This window comes from Salvelinus alpinus, chromosome 11 (genome assembly GCF_045679555.1).
Source record: "Salvelinus alpinus chromosome 11, SLU_Salpinus.1, whole genome shotgun sequence".
NCBI lineage: Eukaryota > Metazoa > Chordata > Actinopteri > Salmoniformes > Salmonidae > Salvelinus > Salvelinus alpinus.
The window spans coordinates 49,713,595-49,735,084 of NC_092096.1; the positions used below are offsets into that span (position 1 = coordinate 49,713,595).

The 21,490-nt window shown below is 43.2% G+C and overlaps 2 protein-coding genes and 1 long non-coding RNA gene across 3 annotated transcripts in view; 2 read left to right on the top strand and 1 right to left on the bottom strand.

Moving 5' to 3' along the window:
* Positions 1 to 1,320, top strand: part of LOC139534295 (proline-, glutamic acid- and leucine-rich protein 1-like) — a 24,055-nt gene extending 22,735 nt beyond the window's left edge. The window contains exon 17 of the mRNA XM_071333341.1: positions 165 to 1,320. Within this exon, the coding sequence (XP_071189442.1) occupies positions 165 to 263 (99 nt within the window). The 3' untranslated portion in view covers positions 264 to 1,320. The remainder of the gene's footprint in view (positions 1 to 164) is intronic.
* Positions 1 to 20,902, bottom strand: part of LOC139534299 (uncharacterized) — a 21,203-nt gene extending 301 nt beyond the window's left edge. The window contains exons 1-2 of the long non-coding RNA XR_011666932.1: positions 20,024 to 20,902; positions 7,893 to 8,002 (exon numbers count right to left, since the gene is read on the bottom strand). This is a non-coding gene — a long non-coding RNA (uncharacterized lncRNA). The remainder of the gene's footprint in view (positions 1 to 7,892; positions 8,003 to 20,023) is intronic.
* alox12 (arachidonate 12-lipoxygenase) lies at positions 2,026 to 18,221 on the top strand. Its single transcript, XM_071333342.1, has 14 exons — positions 2,026 to 2,417; positions 4,947 to 5,102; positions 5,207 to 5,408; positions 7,947 to 8,028; positions 8,108 to 8,230; positions 8,530 to 8,636; positions 11,369 to 11,541; positions 13,913 to 14,056; positions 14,126 to 14,329; positions 14,447 to 14,533; positions 14,714 to 14,883; positions 15,293 to 15,515; positions 15,599 to 15,769; positions 16,013 to 18,221. Exons 2-14 carry the CDS (start codon positions 4,956 to 4,958, stop codon positions 16,190 to 16,192), a joined length of 2,013 nt encoding a protein of 670 aa, XP_071189443.1. The 5' UTR covers positions 2,026 to 2,417; positions 4,947 to 4,955; the 3' UTR covers positions 16,193 to 18,221.
* Positions 20,903 to 21,490: the final 588 nt, after the last annotated feature.

Here is a 21,490-nt window from a genome sequence, read left to right on the forward strand (position 1 = left end):
TTTTTGTACTGTACAACCCACACATTTCCCATGTGTTAGATGGACATGGCTTAGGGGGAATACTTTGTAGATATACAAATGATGTTGGTTAATGACTATTGTGCATTTCCTCTGCCACAGAATTGGTCAACAAAAGTTATCTAACAACCCACTCTCTCTCTCAGTTGGATGAAGAAGCGATGGCGTCCATGTTAGCCGACTTCGTAGCCTGCCCTCCGGACAATGTAGAAAATGTGCCCTCTGCATCCAACCGCCCAGCCTAAACAAGGCCAGACACGGCTCCATCACAATACCATCAGAACAACTCGATTTCTAGTCCCTTCCATAGTCTCACACATTCTTTCATTAAACACACTGAGGCTGGGTTTAGACAGGCACCCCAATTCTGATCTTTTTTTCCCACTAATTTGTCTTTTGTTTTTATATTTTTTACACCCCTTTTTCTCCCTAATTTCATGGTATCCAATTGGTAGTTCGTCTTGTCTCATCGCTGCAACTCCCGTATGAACTTGGGAGAGGCGAAGTTCGAGAGCCACGCGTCCTCCGAAACACGACCCAACCAAGCCGCACTGCTTCTTGACACAATGCCCACTTAACCCGGAAAGCCAGCTGCACCAATGTGTCGGAGGAAACACCGTACACCTGGTGACCGTGGCAGCGTGCACGGCGTCCGGCCCGCCACTGAGTCTCTAGTGCTCGGTGGGACGAGGACATTCCTGCCGGCCAAACCCTCCCCTAACCTGGACGATGCTGGGCCAACTGTCCACCGTCCCATGGGTCTCCCGGTCACGGCCGGCTGCGACAGAGCCTGGACTCTAACCCAGAATCTGTAGTGGCACAGCTAGCACTGCGATGCAGGGCCTTTGACCACTGCACCACTCGGGAGGCCTCTCACTAATTGGTCTTTTGACCAATCACATCAGATCTTTTCACAACAGATCTTTTTCAGAGCTGATCTAATTGTTCAAAAGACCGATTAGTGAAATAAATATCAGAACTGGGCTACCTGTGTAAACACAGCCAGCCATAGAGGTTGGAATTAGATCGGTCTTAAACGATCACGTTTCGTCTTGAATGCAGGACAGTAGATGCATTTGTAATACAACTCTCTGGACTATTTTTTTTTTTAAACACTTTGATTATTTTACACCAACCTTAAAGACTTTTCAGCTCATACTGGTGTGTGTGCTATTCTATGGTTAGTGAGTGTAGTAGTAGTGTGTTTTTGGATCTTTATATACAGTATAACTACTGTTCTTTTTGTTCTCCCATCTTTTCTTATAAAATAAACGTCAAATGCAAACATGTTGAAACGAATAACTGTCAAGTCTTTATTGTATTGTCTCAGGAGCAGTTTCAGTGTGTGTGTTTGTAACAGTTTAACTTTAGTCCGTCCCCTCGCCCCGACCCTGGCGCGAACAAGGGACCCTCTGCACACATCAACAACAGTCACCCACGAAGCATCGTTACGCATCGCTCCACAAAGGCCGCGGCTCTTGCAGAGCAAGGGAAACCACTACTTCAAGGTCTCAGCGCAAGTGACGTCACCGACTGAAAGGCTAGGGCAGTCTCTAAGGCAATTCAAATTTTGCAGATAGAAGTAAAGTTTACTCAGACCACATCTCTTAGAGCTATAAAGCTATAAGCAGAGTGACATGCATATTGACATGTGTGAGAACCTAATTTGAATTTGTGAAGTCATATTTTATTTTTTTATTTTACTCAGTATTGTGCTTCTCTGTAGGGGTTGTCTGAATAGAACATCAGATATGACACTATAATTATATATAACAGTGTGTAAACGATTACATGGAGGTGTAAGTTCAGGAGAGGTGCTTGTTGGGTTGTTTACATATTTGTAGACTAGGTTTTGCATGATGCCTCAGTGATATTTTGTATACCTTATCTCTCTGTATGTGCTCATAGAGGTTGGTGTACTTCTCATTTCCTTGTGCTAGAGAGAGAAAGAGAGCGAGAGAAGGGTGCCAGAGGGAGGAGGGCATGTAGACAAACAAAGTGATAGAGAGAGGGAGAGAGAGAGAGAAGCCAAGTCATTAGCTTGGAAACGTGGACAGGTAGTGAGAGGGTGTGAATGAAAGAGGATTTTTATTCAAGTGTATTTTGAAGTGTAGCAGACTACTGTTGGATGACTGAACCGGTTGACAGTGGAGTGGACTGACTAACTCTCTGAGGGGGAAGTGGAGAGAGAGGGTTGCTCTGGAGTGAAGAAAATTTGCACTCTACACAAAGAGAGAGAGAGAGAGAGAGTGAGGGAAGAGGAAATAGGGACGGGGGAAGAGTTAGTGACACGGAAATAAACAGGAGAGAGAGGTAGAGAGAGAGAAAGAAAGAGGTGTAGAGAAAAGTGTACGGAGCTAAACAGTGAATGTTCTATCTTTTTCCCTAACAGCAGTGAGGTAAGTTCTTCCTTTTGCTGTTATAATGACTGATGAACAAACTGTACATACATTCTGAATGAATGCATTTTAGTCTGCAATACATTACATACGGACTAGGCTTTTACCTAAGGGTTGCTATAGGAATGCAAGGTAGAAAAGTACTGAAATGCAAGGTAGAAAAGTACTTGTTTCCAACAAGTTGGTAAGTCAAATTTCTGCTCTGCTGGAGCTCTTCCAGTCAACTTTAAGCACCGTTACTGCGAAGTTGGAAACGTCTAGGAGCAAAAACGGCTCAGCCATGAAGTGGTAGGCCACAGAACGGGATCGCCGACGGCTGAAGCGCGTAGCGAGTAAAAGTCGTCTGTCCTCGGTTGCAACACTCACTACCGAGTTCCAAACTGCCTCTGGAAGTAACATCAGCACAAGAACTGTTTGTCGGGAGCTTCATGAAATGAGTTTCCATGGCCGAGCAGCCGCACACAAGCCTAAGATCACCATGTGCAATGCCAAGTGTCGACTGGAGTGGTGTAAAGCTCGCCGACATTGGATTCTGGAGCAGTGGAAACGTGTTCTCTGGAGTGATGAATCACGCTTCTCCATCTGGCAATCGGATTGAAAAATCTGGGTTTGGCAGATGCCAGGAGAACACTACCTGCCCAAATGCATAGGGTGCCATTTGGAAGGCAGGCAAAGTTAATAAGTGATTTTACCGTAGGGAAAGGGCTGGACCGGCTACGCGCTGTAAAAAAAGCGATAAAAGCACAAGTGCAAACATTAGCTTTAAGTTATGAGTCTTGGGTGTGTTTTCTCAGCTCAGTCTCTCCATTGTTTAGAGCGAGGGGTGCCGTACCTATCAGGTATGTACCGATAACTGTGTGCCTGATGTAGGCTATTAATCCATGCAAAGTTTCAAAGTTTATTCGCCACGTACACAGGATACAACAGGTAAAACGGTAGAGTTCAATTCTTCCCTTGAGAGCTCTTTCCCAACAATGCAATGATAATAATAATATAGATAGAAAATATTATTAAAAAAATAAAAACACATGAACTACAATAAGAGTTAAAGTAACATTAGAATGCAAGTATATACAGGTCAGTGCCAGTACCTTATTCAATGTGCAGGGTTACTGGAGTGGTTCAGGTGGGTTTATACATAAAAAGTGACTGGTAGTAGGATATACATGCAAACAGGGCCGAAAAGCCAACCCGAACACAATATCTGGCAATTAATTTCCAGCAATATTGCCCATCTGTCTGTGTGGTGCGTGCGTTTGTCTATCACTCTGTGTGTACCAGTTGATGTGATAACAGTCCTATGGGTTGACAGAAAAACTTTCCCCAAAAAGTTCTCAATTAGGCCTAAATGTTAACTGCAAAGTAGGCTTACCTGGCAAAAAAAGTATGTCATGAGTAAGTAAATTATTTGTATATATTTTTTTGTATTGTTATTTGCAAACTTTGCAATGAAATGAGCAGCAGCAGTACAGAACCAGTGCTAGACCGGCACATTAGATGGCACATTCTTCACTCGCTAGATGGCAAACAAAGGGGAATTACACTCAACAATCTATTTGTTGGTTTATTCCAGACCTAAAAAAATTGGTCTTCTGGTGTGATTTAAGCATGACGTGGACTCACAACATCTCTCTGAACAATTGTAATTTCTAGTGCAAATAATAATCTAAAACAAGGAAAAATACTAAACTGATATAGTGCTTAACCCTTTGAGTTATGCAATGCGGAGTGCCTGGATACAGCCCTTAGCCGTGGTATATTGATCATATACCACAAACCCCTGAGGTGCCTTATTGCTATTATAAACCGGTTAACAATATAATTAGAGCTGTAAAAATAAATGTTGTGGTATACGGTCTGATATACCACAGCTGTCAGCCAATCAGCATTCAGGGCTTGAACCACCCAGTTTATAATAACCATTATTTTACCAGGTATATTGACAGAAAGCACTACTTTATCTTGTACACTAAGGACCTGGGGGAAGAGTTGCAGGGGAGAGGAGAAAAGAAGAATGTGCCTATTTGAAAGCTCAACAAAAAAAAAATGTGGCTCGCGACATGTTTAAAGTAGCTCTCCTGCTAGAAAAGGTTGGAGACCCCTGGTCTATGGTGTCTGGGATGATGGAGGTGATGTATGCCATGACCAGCATTTCAAAGCACTTCATGATTACAGATGTTAGTGCTACAGGGAGGTAGTCTATGTGGCAGGTAGCCTTAGAGCTCTTGAGAACAGGAATGATGGTGGTCAACTTGAAACATGTCGGGATTATGGACTGGGAGAAGGAGAGATTGAAAAGGACCATGAAGTTGCCTGCCAGCTGGTCTACCTTTAGGCACAGATATAGGATCAGGTTACCCTCCTCAAGTCTTAACCTGAACCATAAGAGGATAAACATTCAACTGACCTGAGATCAGTGTTTGAGGACACACAAGACTCCTCAGCATCACACTCAGAAATGTTCTGACATACAGCCTCAGGCTTATGTCTCCTTGTGTTTCACTGCATCTGTGTGTGTGCATGTACCAGTGTTTTTAGATGGAGGAATATAAGGTGACAGTTGCTACAGGCACATCAGAGTATTCCGGCACCAATAACTACATATATGTCACCCTGGTTGGAGAGAATGGACAGAGTAAGAGAACAATCCTGGACAACCCTGGACTGGACTTCTGTAGAGGAGCGGTAAGTAGGGCTGTGTTGTGCATGTGATCCAGGAGGAGTAAGTTTTAGGTAGGTTCATATAAAGTGTGTGTGTGTCTCTCTCTCCCTCCTTCCCTACCCCCCAGGTGGATGAGTACAAGGTGTGTAGCCCGGCCCCTCTGGGTCCTCTCCTCCTGGTTCGTCTGGAGAAGCAGCGTTACTGGGTGGAGGATAACTGGTTCTGTCGCTATGTCACTGTGGAGCCACCAGGTGGTGGTACAGCCCTCACCTTCCCCTGTTACCGATGGCTCATAGGAGACGTCAAGGTGGAGATACGAGAAGGCACAGGTAATACTGCTGTCAAGTCAGTTTGCGTTTTTTTCCCTTTAGTGATAAAGGTTATGTTTTGGGGTGAGAAAGCTGATCCTAGATCTGTGTCGTAGATTTGGTCAAACAAAGGGCACGAGCCACCAGAATAGCTTCAATGCACCTTGGCATAGAAATTCGATGTTTAGTTGTTGGTGGTGCAAAAAGCTGTCTCAGGGGCTGCTCCAAAAATTCCCATAAGTGTTCACACACACACCCGTTAAAGCTCCTTTGAGACCCCTCTTTCAAAGTCACAGATCTTTTCTTCTAGCAATGGTAGCCAAAATAATGGGCAACTGGGCATTTTTATACATGACCCTAAGCATGATGGGATGTTACTTGCTTAATTAACTCAGGAACCACATCTGTGCAAAATGACGCCGGAGGGGAGGGCTGCCGTTTTATCGGCTCTTAACCAATCATGCTATTTAAAAAATAAAAATAAATGTTGCTGCTACCGTCTCTTATGACCGAAAAGACATCTTCTGGACATCAGAACTGGGATTACTCACCTGAAATTGAAGAAGAACTCTCGCTCGTCGGATGTGGCAAGGCCTGCAAACTATTACAGACTACAAAGGGAAGCACAGCCGAGAGCTGCCCACTGACACGAGCCTACCAGACGAGTTAAATAAATTCTATGCTCGCTTCGAGGCAAGTAACACTGAAACATGCATGAGAGCATCAGCTGTTCCGGGCGACTGTGTGATCACGCTCTCCGCAGCCGATGTGAGTAAGACCTTTAAACAGGTCAACATTCACAAGGCCGCTGGGCCAGACGGATTACCAGGACGTGTACTCCGAGCATGCGCTGACCAACTGGCAAGTGTCTTCACTGACATTTTCACCCTCTCCCTGTCTGAGTCTGTAATACCAACATGTTTCAAGCAGACTACCATAGTCCCTGTGCCCAAGAACACTAAGGTAACCTGCCTAAATGACTACCGACCCGTAGCACTCACGTCTGTAGCCATGAAGTGCTTTGAAAGGCTGGTCATGGCTCACATCAACACCATTATCCCGGAAATCCTAGACCCACTCCAATTTGCATACCGCCCAAACAGATCCACAGATGATGCAATCTCTATTGCACTCCACACAACCCTTTCCCACCTGGACAAAAGGAACACCTATGTGAGAATACTATTCATTGACTACAGCTCAGCGTTCAACACCATAGTGCCCTCAAAGCTCATCACTAAGCTAAGGACCCTGGGACTAAACACCTCCCTCTGCAACTGGAACCTGGACTTCCTGACGGGCCGCTCCCAGGTGGTAAGGGTAGGTAACAACCCATCCGCCACACTGATCCCCTCAGGGTACTCATGGTTCACTCATGACTGCACGGCCAGGCACAACTCCAACACTATAATTTGCTGGTGACACAACAGTGGTAGGCCTGATCACCGACAACAATGAGACAGCCTATAGGGAGGAGGTCAGAGACCTGACCGTGTGATGCAAGGACAACAACCTCTCTCTCAACGTGATTAAAACAAAGGAGATGATTGTGGACTACAGGAAAAGGAGGAGAGAGCACGGCCCCATTCTCATCGACGGGGCTGTAGTGGAACATGTTGAGAGCTTCAAGTTCCTTGGTGTCCACATCACCAACAATCTATCATGGTCCAAACACACCAAGACAGTTGTGAAGAGGGCACAAAACCTATTCCCCCTTAGGAGACTGAAAAGATTTGGCATGGGTCCTCAGATCCTCAAAAGGTTTTATAGCTGCGACATCGAGAGCATCCTGATGGGTTGCATCACTGCCTGGTATGGCAACTGCTCGGCCTCCAACCACAAGGCACTACTGAGGGTTGTGTGTATGGCCCAGTACACCACCGGGGCCAAGCTTCCTGCCATCCAGGACCGCTATACCAGGTGGTGTCAGTGGAAGGCCCTAAAAATTGTCAAAGACTCCAGCCACCCAAGTTATAGACTGTTCTCTCTGCTACTGCACGGCAAGCGGTACCAGAGCGCCAAGACTAGGTCCAAGAGGCTTCTAAACAGCTTCTACCCCCAAGCCATAAGACTCCTGAACAGCGAATCAAATAGCTACCCAGATTATTTGCATTGGCCCCTCTTCTATGCTGCTGATACTCTCTGTTATTATCTATGTATAGTCACTTTAATAACTCTACCTACATGTACATATTACCTCAATTACCTCGACACCGGTGCCCCAGCACATTGACTCTGTACCCCCTGTATATAGCCCCACTATTGTTATTTACTGCTGCTCTTTAATTATTTGTTATTCTTATCTCTTACATTTTTGGTGGGGTATTTTCTTAACTGCATTGTTGGTTAAGGGCTTGTAAGTAAGCATTTCACTGTAAAGTCTACACCTGTTGTATGCGGCGCATGTGACAAATACAATTGGATTTGATTTGTGTGGAAGCATCTGCGTTCAATATAATTTCTATCCCTCATTTACTCAAGGGTTTCCTTAACTTTGGCAGTTACCTGTGTGTGTGAGTGAGTCATCCCTCTCTCTTGCTGTCTCTCTCCCTCCCTTAGCAAAGAGACTCTCCGATGATACCTCTCCTCAGCTATTGGCTCACAGAAAAGCAGAACTGCAGGAGAGACAAACGATATACAGGTCAGTGAGATGACAGAAATGTTGTTCCAATCCCTCCAGAAAGAGAGCCTAGATCTTACAGTTATGTTTGTTTATCCAGATGGGCTGCATGGGCTTCTGGGATTCCCAAGTGTATCGATGCCAAGACCGAAGCAGACCTGCATCAGGACGTACGTTTTGACAGCGAGAAAAGGAGCGACTTTGAAGGCTCCTTACACTATGCGTGAGTTACACACACATTTTTCTCTGTGATGTTATTCTTACGCATTGACATTCACACATGCGGGTCAAATTTCCCCTAAATCTAATGTAAATCTTATGTAAAATGTCCCTCACTTGCTCAGACATATGTCTTACCCACATTATGTATCTCAACTTCCCCCTTTCTTAAAAAATATGTTCCATTTCGCTCTCTCTACCCCACCTCCACCCCTCGCTCTTTCTCTACCCCTCTCTCACCCATCACCCCCTCGCTCTACCCTCTCTCTCACCCTCCTCTCCCTCCCTTCTTCTCTCTCCAAGTATTCTAGAGCTGTCTCTGAAGAAACTAGCCATCAGGTTTGGAAAGTCATGGGATGATCTGGAGGACTTTAAACGATGCTTCTGGAAACTCAAAAGCCCCATAGCTGGTAGAGTACCGTAAAACAAATATACACTATTTACATTCAGTGCTTTAGCCCTCCCTCCTATCTGCATCAGATGTGTTATTGGTTGTAGAGTACAGGCCGACACTTTTTATTGCTGTCTCTTCCTGTTCATAATTATAGACATTTAGGAAGTGAGGCCTCGGAGTAATGCACAACAACAGTTTTCCCCTAACTTAATCAGTGTTTAATCTACTGCTTCACATTGCAATATATGTTAATATAAAGTAATATTAATATTTTAAAGAATTGATTAAAGAATTGTTTCATATATGGTCAATTAATTTCCCCACATTACGTATAAGACTTCTCTATATTTACTCTCTCAGTCCTATTATTATACAGTATATCATATATTCGTTTTTTTTATTGCTTTGGTGCAATTTTCACAAGTATTTTGTACATTTTTACAATTCTTAGTACAAAACTCAAAACATATCATCAAAAAGGAAGTTGTTTCAAAACTCTAAGCACATGTTCAATTGACTAAGTACAACACACAAAACCATGCGGTCACTTTTTCACCAAACTTAATCAGTGTTTCATATTGCAACACATTTTCATATGAAGTCATTGCCTTTCACAATGCAATGCTCACATTTACTTTTGATATGATTCTCTTCTCTTTTGTTAAAATACATTTTACTATTACTTAATCCGGCTGCTCTTAATTGATGATCACTTAAACGTTTGGGAAACCTGTAGAACTGGTTTGTCTACTACAGAGTTTGAGAACTAATTCAAATGTACAGTATGTCTGTAAAGTAGAAACATAAAAAGTATATATACTCAAATGTACTATTATGATGATTACTTATGATTTTACTTTATAGCAAGATAAAAAAAAAAAAAAATCTGATATTGACAAGACTGTATGTAACAAATCAAAGATTATTGGCTGCGTAAACAGATGTTACAGCAGGTGAGGCCAAATGCTTGTGTTTCTAGCTCCTACAGTGCAGCAAAAAAATACCACTACGCAAATAATCCAGAAAGTCCAAAACAAGAAAGAAATGGATCCCCTATACACTAAACATGTATCCAGTACTTACGCACAATACAATACTGTAAAATACAATACACGATTACAATACAGGTGGAAGATTGCCATCCCCATGAGCGTACCACCCTCCTTCAGGCCATGGATGAGGCATGCAAAGATTTCAATCCAGACCTATGTCAGGCTTGGATTCGCCATGCCAAAAGGCTTTTTCCCCCAGGTGCATGAACAATTGGGATATTTACTGTGATTTCGATGAGAGCCTATTTCCAAATGCTCAAGACAGGCTTGATGCAAACTAGTGCCTTCTAAACATAATGTTTCTTTAATTTCTTTCATTTGATTACATTGTGAAAGATGTTTGCAATGATCACACCTTTGATCGCGCATGGGATAGAAGTTATGGACATTTTCTGTTCAGTCAATGACCTAATTTGAAAACCGTGTAGTGCACAGTCATTGACATTACTGTAGCTTACTACATACGTTGTTAAAATAACTAAACTGAGAAAATATCGTTATGTTTTGGTGATTAAACCATTGTACTCATTATCACAGTAAACTTAGATTTTGTATTAATGGTTGTGTGATGAAAGATGTCTACAAACAAAATTAACGCACAATGAAAGATTTTGAATGGAACACTGGCAGAATTACAAGTGTTACCAGTTTCACCACATACTTGTGAAAATAGTACCAAAGCAAAGGAAAAAAAACGAATATACACTACCGGTCCAAAGTCCAAAGAACACCTACTCATTCAAGAGTTTTTCTTTATTTTTACTATTTTCTACATTGAAGAATAATAGTGAAGACATCAAAACTATGAAATAACACATATGGAATCATGTAGTAACCAAAAAAGTGTTAAACAAATAAAAATATATTTGAGATTCTATAAATAGCCACCCTTTGCCTTGATGACAGCTTTGCACACTTGGCATTCTCTCAACCAGCTTCACCTGGAATGCTTTTCCAACAGTCTTGAAGGAGTTACCACATATGCTGAGCACTTGTTGGCTGCTTTTCCTTTACTCTGCGATCCGACTCATCCCAAACCATCTCAGTTGGGTTGAGTGCGGGGGATTGTGGAGGCTAGGTCATCTGATGCAGCACTCCATCATTCTCTTTCTTGGTCAAATAGCCCTTATACAGCCTGGAGGTGTGTTGGGTCATTGTCCTGTTGAAAAACAAATGATAGTCCCACTAAGCCCAAACCAGATGGGATGGCGTATCACTGCAGAATGTTGTGGTAGCCATGCTGGTTAAGTGTGCCTTGAATTCTAAATAAATCACAGACAATGTCACCAGCAAAGCACCCCCACACCTACTCCTCCATGCTTTACGGTGGGAAATACACATGCGGAGATCATCTGTTCACCCACACGCATCTCACAAAGACACAGCGGTTGGAACCAAAAATCTCCAATTTGAACCAGACCAAAGGCCAAATCTCAAATATATTTTGATTTGTTTAACACTTTTTTGATTATTACATGATTCGATATGTGTTAATTCATAGTTTTGAGGTCTTCACTATTATTGAACAATGTAGAAAATAGTGAAAATAAAGAAAAACCCTTGAATGAGTCGGTGTTCTAAAACTTTTGACCGGAAGTGTAGATTATTATATTAAGAAATTATTATTGATACATTCAGACAGTACTTTTTTTCATTCTGTGGTTGATTGATTGATTGATTATCCCTATGGTTCCAGAGTACTGTATGGAGCACTGGAAGGAAGATTGGTTCTTTGGGTACCAGTGTCTGAATGGTTCAAACCCCCGCATGATCCAGCGCTGCAAGGAGCTTCCAGGAAACTTCCCCGTCTCTGGAGACATGGTGCAGGGGTCGCTGGCACCCAGGACCACCCTGGACAAGGAGCTCAAGGTGGGGCCCCGCTATCTATCTATCTATCTAACCTCCCTGGGGTCCATCCCCCTGTCCTTCTGTCTACGAACCAAAATAGCACCCTATTCCCAAAATAGTGCCCTACTTTTCACCAGAGCCCTAATTCCAAAATAGTGTACTTTTGTCCAAAGTTTTGGCGATATAGTTTTGTCGGTTAGGACATCTACTTTGTGCATGACACAAGTCATTTTCCCAACAATTGTTTACAGACAGATTATTTCACTTATAATTCACTGTATCACAATTCCAGTCGGTCAGAAGTTTACATACACTAAGTTGACTGTGCCTTTAAACAGCTTGGAAAATCCCAGAGAATGATGTCATGGCTTTAGAAGCTTCTGATAAATGATGTCAATTAGCCTGAGTCAATTGGAGGTGTACCTGTAGATGTATTTCAAGGCCTCCCTTCAAACTCAGTGCCTCTTTGCTTGACATCATGGGAAAATCAAAAGAAATCAGCCAAGACATTAGAAAGAAAATGTGTAGACCTCCACAAGTCTGGTTCATCCTTGGGAGCAATTTCCAAACGCCTGAAGGTACCACGTTCATCTGTACAAACAATAGTACGCAAGTATAAACACCATGGGACCACGCAGCCGTCATACCGCTCAGGAAGGAGACGCGTCCTGTCTCCTAGAGATGAACGTACTTTGGTGCGAAAAGTGCAAATCAATCCCAGAGCAACAGCAAAAGACCTTGTGAAGATGCTGGAGACAACAGGTACAAAAGTATCTTTATCCACAGTAAAACGAGTCCTATATCGACATAACCTGAAAGGCCGCTCAGCAAGGAAGAAACCACTGCTCCAAAACCGCCATAAAAAAGCCAGACTACGGTTTGCAACTGCACATGGGGACAAAGGTCGTACTTTTTGGAGAAATGTCCTCTGGTCTGATGAAACAAAAATAGAACTGTTTGGCCATAATGACCATCGTTATGTTTGGAGGAAAAAGGGGGAGGCTTGCAAGCCGAAGAACACCATCCCAACCGTGAAGCACAGGGGGTGGCAGCATTATGTTGTGGGGGTGCTTTGCTGCAGGAGGGACTGGTGCACTTCACAAAATAGATGGCATCATGAGGCAGGAAAATGATGTGGATATATTGAAGCAACATCTCAAGACATCAGTCAGGAAGTTAAAGCTTGGTCGCAAATGGGTGTTCCAAATGGACAATGACCCCAAGCATACTTCCAAACGTTGTGGCAAAATAGCTTAAGGATAACATAGTCAAGGTATTGGAGTGGCCATCACAAAGCCCTGACCTCAATCCTATAGAAAGTTTGTGGGCAGAACTGAAAAAGCGTGTGCGAGCAAGGAGGCCGACAAACCTGACTCAGTTACACCAGCTCTGTCAGGAGGAATGGGCCAAAATTCACCCAACTTATTGTGGGAAGCTGGTGGAAGGCTACCCGAAACGTTTGACCTAAGTTAAACAATTTAAAGGCTATGCTACCAAATACTAATTGAGTGTATGTAAACTTCTGACCCACTGGGAATGTGATGAAAGAAATAAAAGCTGAAATAAATCATTCTCTCTTCTATTATTCTGACATTTCATTTTCTTAAAATAAAGTGGTGATCCTAAGACAGGAAATCGTTACTAGGATTAAATGTCAGGAATTGTGAAAAACTGAGTTTAAATGCATTTGGCTAAGGTGTATGTAAACTTCCAACTTCAACTGTATATCAAGAAATATGTCACGTATGGTTTTAGGATTAAAATATGTTTTGCTGGAATGTAAATATGTCCAAATGAAAGATAGCCAGCCATATGTTAGTTATGGAGATTCTTTAAAGTACAAAATAAGTCAAAAAACAATTAACACCATCTAGATATAGAGGTCTCATATTTGTATTTGTGCCATTATGGATTCTGTGACAGCCTCAATGGCGCTGCTTGTGCTATCTCCAATTTAAAGTTGCATGCGCCATGCTCTACCAACTGAGCTACAGAGGACCACCATGTGAGAAGTGGACAATCTGCAAAGCTGTCCTCAAGGCAAAGGGTGGCTACTTTGAAGAATCTACAATTATTTTGATTTGTTTAACACTTATTTGGTTACACATGATTCCATGAGTAATTTCATAGTTTTGATGTCTTCACTATTATTCTACAATGTAGAAAATAGTAAAAATAAAGAAAAACCCTTGAATGAGTAGGTGTGTCCAAACTTTTGACTGGTACTGTATATATATGGGATTTGGAAAAGATGCAGACAATTACATTGACAGAAGCCACAATCTATCTGCAATATTAAAGCTGATCTACCCCCTAAACAAATAAAAATACTATCCTAACCCTAGCCTCAGCTGCCTCTACAGATTTTCCGCTCTCCTCCCTTCATCTCTAGGCTGGTAACATCTACTTGATTGACTATGCCATTATGGATGGTGTTCCCACCAATGTAATCCGGGGGAAACCACAGTACATCGCTGCACCTCTGTGTCTACTATATGAGCACCCTGACCAGGGACTCATACCCATTGCCATACAGGTAGGACTAGACACACTCTCACACTCTCTCTCACACACACACACACAATTAATCCCTTCTCTTCTCCAGCTAGGACAGACTCCTGGCTTGGACACACCCATCTTCCTGCCTAATGACCCTCCCCTGGCCTGGCTATTGGCTAAGATCTGGGTCCGTCACTCGGAGTTCCAGGTGTTTCAGTTGCTGTCACACCTGTTGAGAACGCACCTGTTGGTAGAAGTGTTCTGTGTGGCTACGTTACGTCAACTTCCCGCTGTACACCCTGTATACAAGGTAGGAGTGTATGTGCGCGTGCGTGCGCATGTGTGAGTGAGTGCGTGTGTGTGCGCGTATGTGTGAGTGTGTGTGTGTGTGCGCGTGTTGCTGTCTCATCCCTCTCGCTGTCTTTAGCTCCTGGCTCCCCACCTGCGCTACACTCTGGAGATCAACTGCAGGGGACGCACTCAGCTCGTCTCCGCTGACGGCATCTTCAAAAGGGTCAGCTTACTATTCTCTTGACGATTCATTTTCCCCATTTCATATTTTGTAACCCCCCCGAATGTGTGAAACATCATAGGGACACAGATAGAAGGACAGCTTTGAAAGTGGTGGACCAGTGGTTCGATTTCCCACCATTGCGGTCTAAGCTGGCAGCATTCTCCTGCTCTCTTCCTCCAGGTGGTGTCTACAGGAGGGGAGGGCCTGCTCGTCTTGTCCCAGAGAGAGTACAAGGTCCTGACCTACCGCTCTCTCCAGCCCTGCTGGGACTTCCAACAGCGCGGAGCCACCACGCTCAGAGACTACTTCTACAGGGAGCACAGCCTCATGCTGTGGGACGCCATACACAGGTTTTTACTCCTATGCAGCTGTGGTCGAAATTGCATCTTATTCCCTATAGGCCCTGGTCAAAAGTAGTGCACTAAATAGGGAATAGTGTGCAGAGCCACTAAGCTCAGAGACTACTTCTACATGGAACACAGTCTGATGCAGTGGGACGCCATACACGGGTGCAATACCCGTGTGACCCCTATTTGATGACCACAGACACATTGTTTATTAGGTTGTAAGCGGAAAGGAGGGGACATGCTCTTAGGCCTGAAATATGGACATGCTGAAATTCATATTGGGAAAATAAAACGTTTTAATCTTTGTGCAGTATTATCTCCTTTAATTAGGCTACTCTTACTCTCCATCTTTATTTCTACCTCACTGTTTGTTTACCTCTCCCCCCCCCTCTCTCTCTCCACCCCTCCATAGTTTTGTCTCAGGGATGATATCTGTGTACTACCATTGTGACAGTGATGTGGTGGAGGACCCTGAGCTACAGACCTGGATAAAGGACATCGCTGAGGAGGGCTTTGTCGATGTCCCCACGTTTGGCTTGTCCAACGAACTCAAAAACAAAGCAGAGCTGGTTACCTTGCTGAGTGTAGCCATCTTCACGAGCACAGCACAGCACGCAGCTACCAACAATGGACAGGTACTTCACAAACACACACACACCAGGCACGTGAGCAAGCAAGCACACATTTCTATGAACTTACTCCGCTCTCTTTAACATAGTTTGACTGGTGTGCTTGGGTACCCAATACCCCGTGCACCATGCGTCACCCCACGCCAACCGACAAGGATGCTGTTACCATGGAGATGATCATGGACAGCCTGCCTGATGTCAGCCAAACATGTTTGGAGATGGCGATCACATGGCACCTGGGGCGGCCACAACCTGATGCAGTAAGTTAAAGGGTTATGCTAACACTAGCTGAGCCCATAGAACTCCAGTCAAACTTGTGAGTAGTTACACATATTTTTTAACTGGGGATGGTACCACCTCAACATACATTTTTGGTTCCATTTCAAAACGCTTTCTCCTGTTTGCTCCTACTGAATGAAACCCTTGTCTCCCACCTCCTTTCGTTCTCTTTCTCTCCCGCTCTCTCTCTCTCCCTTCCCCTATCCCCCCCCTCTCTACTCCAGGTCCCGTTGGGTCAGTATCCAGAGCAGTACTTCACTGAGCCCCAGGCCCAGGAGGTGATTGACAGGTTCAGAAAGGAACTGAAGGATATAGAGGAACACATCCTGAGCCAGAACCAGGGACTAGAGCTACCTTACCTCTTCCTCCTGCCCAGTCGCATCGAGAACAGCATTACTATATAGATTAGACCCCAATGTCTTATCACCATTACTTTTTCACTAACTGAGGAGCAGGGCCGGACTATCGCATTTGGGGCCCTGCTAAGGAGCATCCCACTGGGCACAGACGTCAGTTCAACTTCTAGTTTTGATATACAGTTTCAGTCAAAAGTTTGGACACACGTACTCATTCAAGGGCTTTTCTTTACTTTGACTATTTTCTACATTGTAGAATAATAGTGAAGACATCAACACTATGACATAACACATATGGATTCATGTAGTAACCAACAAAGTGTTAAACAAATTCTTCAAAGTAGCAACCCTATGCCTTGATGACAGCTTGGCATTCTCTCAACCAGCTTCATAAGGTAGTCACCTGGGATGCATTTCAATTAACAGGTGTACCTTGTTAAAGGTTAATCTGTGGAATTTCTATCCTTCTTAATGTGTTTGAGCCAGTCAGTTGTGTTGTGACAAGGTATGGGTGGTATACAGAAGATAGCCCTATTTGGTAAAAGACCAAGTCCATATTATGGCAAGAACAGCTCAAATAAGCAAAGAGAAACGACATAAAGGTCAGTCCAAGTGCAGTCGCAAAAAGCATCAAGCGCTATGATGAAATTGGCTCTCATGAGGACCGCCACAGGAAAGGAAGACACAGAGTTACCTCTGCTGCAGAGGATAAGTTCATTAGAGTTACCAGCCTCAGAAATTGCAGCCCAAATAAATGCTTCAGAGTTCAAGTAACAGACGCATCTCAACAGCAACTGTTCAGAGGAGACTGCGTGAATCAGGCCTTCATGGTCGATTTTACTACAAAAAAAAACACCACTAAAGGACACCAATGAGAAGAAGAGACTTGCTTGGGCCAAGAAACACGAGCAATGGACATTAGACCAGTGGAAACCTGTCCTTTGGTCTGATGAGTCCAAACTGGAGATTTTTGGTTCCAACCGCCGTGTCTTTGTGAGACGTAGAGTAGGTGAATGGATGATCTCTGCATGTGTGGTTCCCACCATGAAGCATGGAGGAGGAGGAGTGATGGTGTGGGGGTGCGTTGCTGGTGACACTGTCTGTGATTTATTTAGAATTCCAGGCACATTTAACCAGCATGGCTACCACAGCACTCTGCAGCGATATGCCATTCAATCTGGATTGCGATTAGTGACACTATCATTTGTTTTTCAACAGGACAATGACCCAAAACACACCTCCAGGCTTTGTATGGGCTATTTAACCAAGAATGAGATTGATGGAGTGGTGCATTAGATAACCGGGCCTCCACAATCACCTGACCTCAACCCAATTGAGATGGTTTAGGATGAGTTGGAGTGAAGGAAAAGCAGCCAACAAGTGCTCAGCATATGTGGGAACTCCTTCAAGACTGTTGGAAAAGCATTCCTCATGAAACTGGTTGAGAGAATGCCAAGAGTGTGTAAAGCTATCATCAAGGCAAAGGGTGGCTACTTTGAAGAATCTCAAATATAAAACATATTGATTTGTTTAACACTTTTTTTGGTTACTACATGATTTCATATGTGTTATGTCATAGTGTTAATGTCTTCACTATTATTCTACGATGTAGAAAACAGTAAAAATAAAGAAACACCCTTGAATGAATAGGTGTGTGCAACCTTTTGACTGGTTCTGTACATTGACTGGTTCTGTACATTGGTTGAGTTCTCAACTAACGTGAATTCAACGTGAAATCAACAACAAAAATTCCCCATGTCATTGGAGTTAGGTTAAAAGTTGGGTGAAAAAATACTAAATGCGTTACATTGATTGCTTTTTGCAAATTCTATTTGTTTTCCACGTCATCACATTGATTTTTGGGGTTGAAATTATGTGGCAACAACATTGATTCAACACTGCCTTAACCTTTATCTCAGTTAACCCAGAACTAAAATCCAGACCCTGCACCAGGACTAAGGGAGCAGTTGAAATCGGCGAGGGGGATACATTTTGGGGGGGGGGTTCTTGCATTGGAATTATATTGGATTCTGCTCATATAATTACTCTATACCACAATAAACAAAGTTCAAATGCAGATGCTCTGAGATCTTTGAGTGCTTTTGAAATTTGTAGCCAATCTCTGCTGCGCTGTATCAGCACAATGGACAGCGCCCTACAGCTAGGCCATTTTGGTAATGAATATAAGATAGATAGGGCAATTCACATATTACAAACAGCTTATATGAATGCAGCCTTACACACAGCTGTCTTACCAAAATCATGCAAACTAGTTATTCATGCATGCAAACAAAAATACTGAATGGCAGTTTGGCATAGAATTTATTTTACCTTTATTTAACTAGGCAAGTCAGTTAAGAACAAATTCTTATTTTCAATGACGGCCTAGAAACAGTGGGTTAACTGCCTTGTTCAGGGGCAGAACGACAGATTTGTACCATGTCAGCTCGGGGATTCAATCTTGCAATCTTTCTGTTACTAGTCCAACCACTAGGCTATGCTGTCGCCCCCCGACACAACTGTGAATTTGAAAGAATGGAACAGAACAAAACAGCGGTACCAAGTAGTAGGCCTGGTAGACAAAATATCAGATTGATAAAGGCATGAAACAATCCATATTTAGACTAGTTACATTAACAGTGAACCAAATTTGAATGGATATCCAAATAACCAAAACATAGCCTACTACAGTGAGATCCAGCCAGCTGTCTTGCCAAATAAATAGGCCCGCTTTAAACATGGAAAAGCATGTCGCTCGCTCATGAGTTCAGCAACACGTTGTGATATGGCACAATACACTTCTGTGAATAAAACCCGACCCACGTAATGAATTAAGCAATGCCAGCCTAACACGGAACACAAACCGGCTGCGCGCGTGCGCCATCGTGCATAAATGTATTTTGTCCCCCTACACCAAACGCGATCACGACACGCAGGTTAAAATAACAAAACAAACTCTGAACCAATGACATTAATTTGGGGACAGGTCGAAAAGCATTAAACATGTATGGCAAATTAGCTAGTTAGCTTGCACTTGCTAGCTAATTTGTCCTATTTAGGTGCTAGCTGTTGCTAGCTAATTAGTCCTGGGATATAAACATTGAGTTGTTATTTTACCTGAAATGCACAAGGTCCTCTACTCCAACAATTAATCCACACATAAAACGGCCAACCGAATCGTTTCTAGTCATCTCTCCTCCTTCCAGGCTTTTTCATCTTTGAACTTATATGGTGATCGGCATCTACACTTTCATAGTATTACCACGACAACCGGCAAAACAGTTCGTCTTTCAATCACCCACGTGGGTATAACCAATGAGAAGATGGCACGTGGGTACCTGCCTCTATAAACCAATGAGGAGATGGAAGGCAGGACTTGCAGCGCGATCTGCGTCAGAAATAGGAAGGAGTTCTATTTTAGCCCTTGGCATAGCAGACGCTTGTTGGCACGCACGAGCAGTGTGGGTGCAATAATTGAATAACATGGATTTCTACATTTATTTTGCGACGCTTGCGCACGCGACGTGTCCGGTCTGGTCAGCATGTAACATAAACACGTTTCCAATACGTACAGTTCTATATACATCAACAAAAACCAATAGGAAACCAAGAAAACCATAATAGAATGTAGCCTATTTATTTTTATGATGACACATACTGGTAGGTAGCTATACCCAGGGGCGTCATTTTGGGTTCTTGCATTGCTAATTTCACGCTATACCACAATAAACACAAACGTTTAAAACATGTTTTTGACCAAGCAGTGACAGGTTCAATGCCACGAAATCTCGCCGCGCTCTATCAGCACCATGGACAGCGCCCTACACACTGAAGCAAGATTAAGATTTTTTTTAAATAACTCGATTGTTTCAATCTTACCTTTTCAAAAGAGTTGCAGCTTCCTTGATGCTCTGTGGAACTTCTTGAGTAATCGATCATTCCATTCTCCCCGACATCTTCTTGTATGATCCCCTCAAATGCCAGTTGGATTAGTTGAGCTTTCCTCGGGTGTAGCATGCTTCTTCTGAGGTTACTGAACACGTTTGTCAAAGTGGAAAATTAGTTCTCGCATGTAGCTGTGGACGCCCCAAAAGTCAGTCCATGTTTCAGTGCAGTAAGCACGGTCGGCATAGCGGAGAGAGGCATTGCAGGATATCAAGTGGGATCCATTTGTTCTCATTGGAGCCAGAGCAGGCAATTTCAGTCTTCAAAAACTGGCAAGCGACACTAAACTCAGCTTCCACCAAATCAGTTTTGCTTAGATCCAGCATTAGTTTAATCTTTTTCACATCTAAAAAGTTATGGCTCTCAGGGTCAAGGACACACAGAGCCTCCACCAGTTGGCTGTTGCACTCGCTGAATCGTTCTGACATTTCACCAATGACAGCATCCAACTACAACGTGCTGAAGAAAATAGTTTACACTCAGTCTCTTCTCATCTGTCCTACTGTACTGGTCACTACCTATTGCTGGATATTTGTACTTACATAACGTCTTCGTTTGCTTGAACCTGGTGCGTGCCACTGACACTGCGCCCAAATGGCTTCGAACTCGCTGTCGCACGTCAACTTCTCGACGCACTGCGGACCACTTTGACTCCAGTGTAAAGACGGCCCGTTGCTTTTGCGACGCTTGCGCAACTATGGGGCAAAACAGAAGGGTTTGGCTTAGACTTTTGACAACATGTAGGCTTACAGTAGCTATATTTCCTCTGCAATGTTTTTTTTTTTTTTAAGTATACATTATCACAATGAGCACTTGTTGTCTCTCAAATACAGTGAGGGAAAAAAGTATTTGATCCCCTGCTGATTTTGTACGTTTGCCCACTGACAAAGAAATGATCAGTCTATAATTTTAATGGTAGGTTTATTTGAACAGTGAGAGACAGAATAACAACAAAAAAATCCAGAAAAACGCATGTCAAAAACGTTATAAATTGATTTGCATTTTAATGAGGGAAATAAGTATTTGACCCCCTCTCAATCAGAAAGATTTCTGGCTCCCAGGTGTCTTTCATACAGGTAACGAGCTGAGATTAGGAGCACACTCTTAAAGGGAGTGCTCCTAATCTCAGTTTCTTACCTGTATAAAAGACACCTGTCCACAGAAGCAATCAATCAATCAGATTCCAAACTCTCCACCATGGCCAAGACCAAAGAGCTCTCCAAGGATATCAGGGACAAGATTGTAGATCTACACAAGGCTGGAATGGGCTACAAGACCATTGCCAAGCAGCTTGGTGAGAAGGTGACAACAGTTGGTGCGATTATTCGCAAATGGAAGAAACACAAAAGAACTGTCAAACTCCCTTGGCCTAGGGCTCCATGCAAGATCTCACCTCGTGGA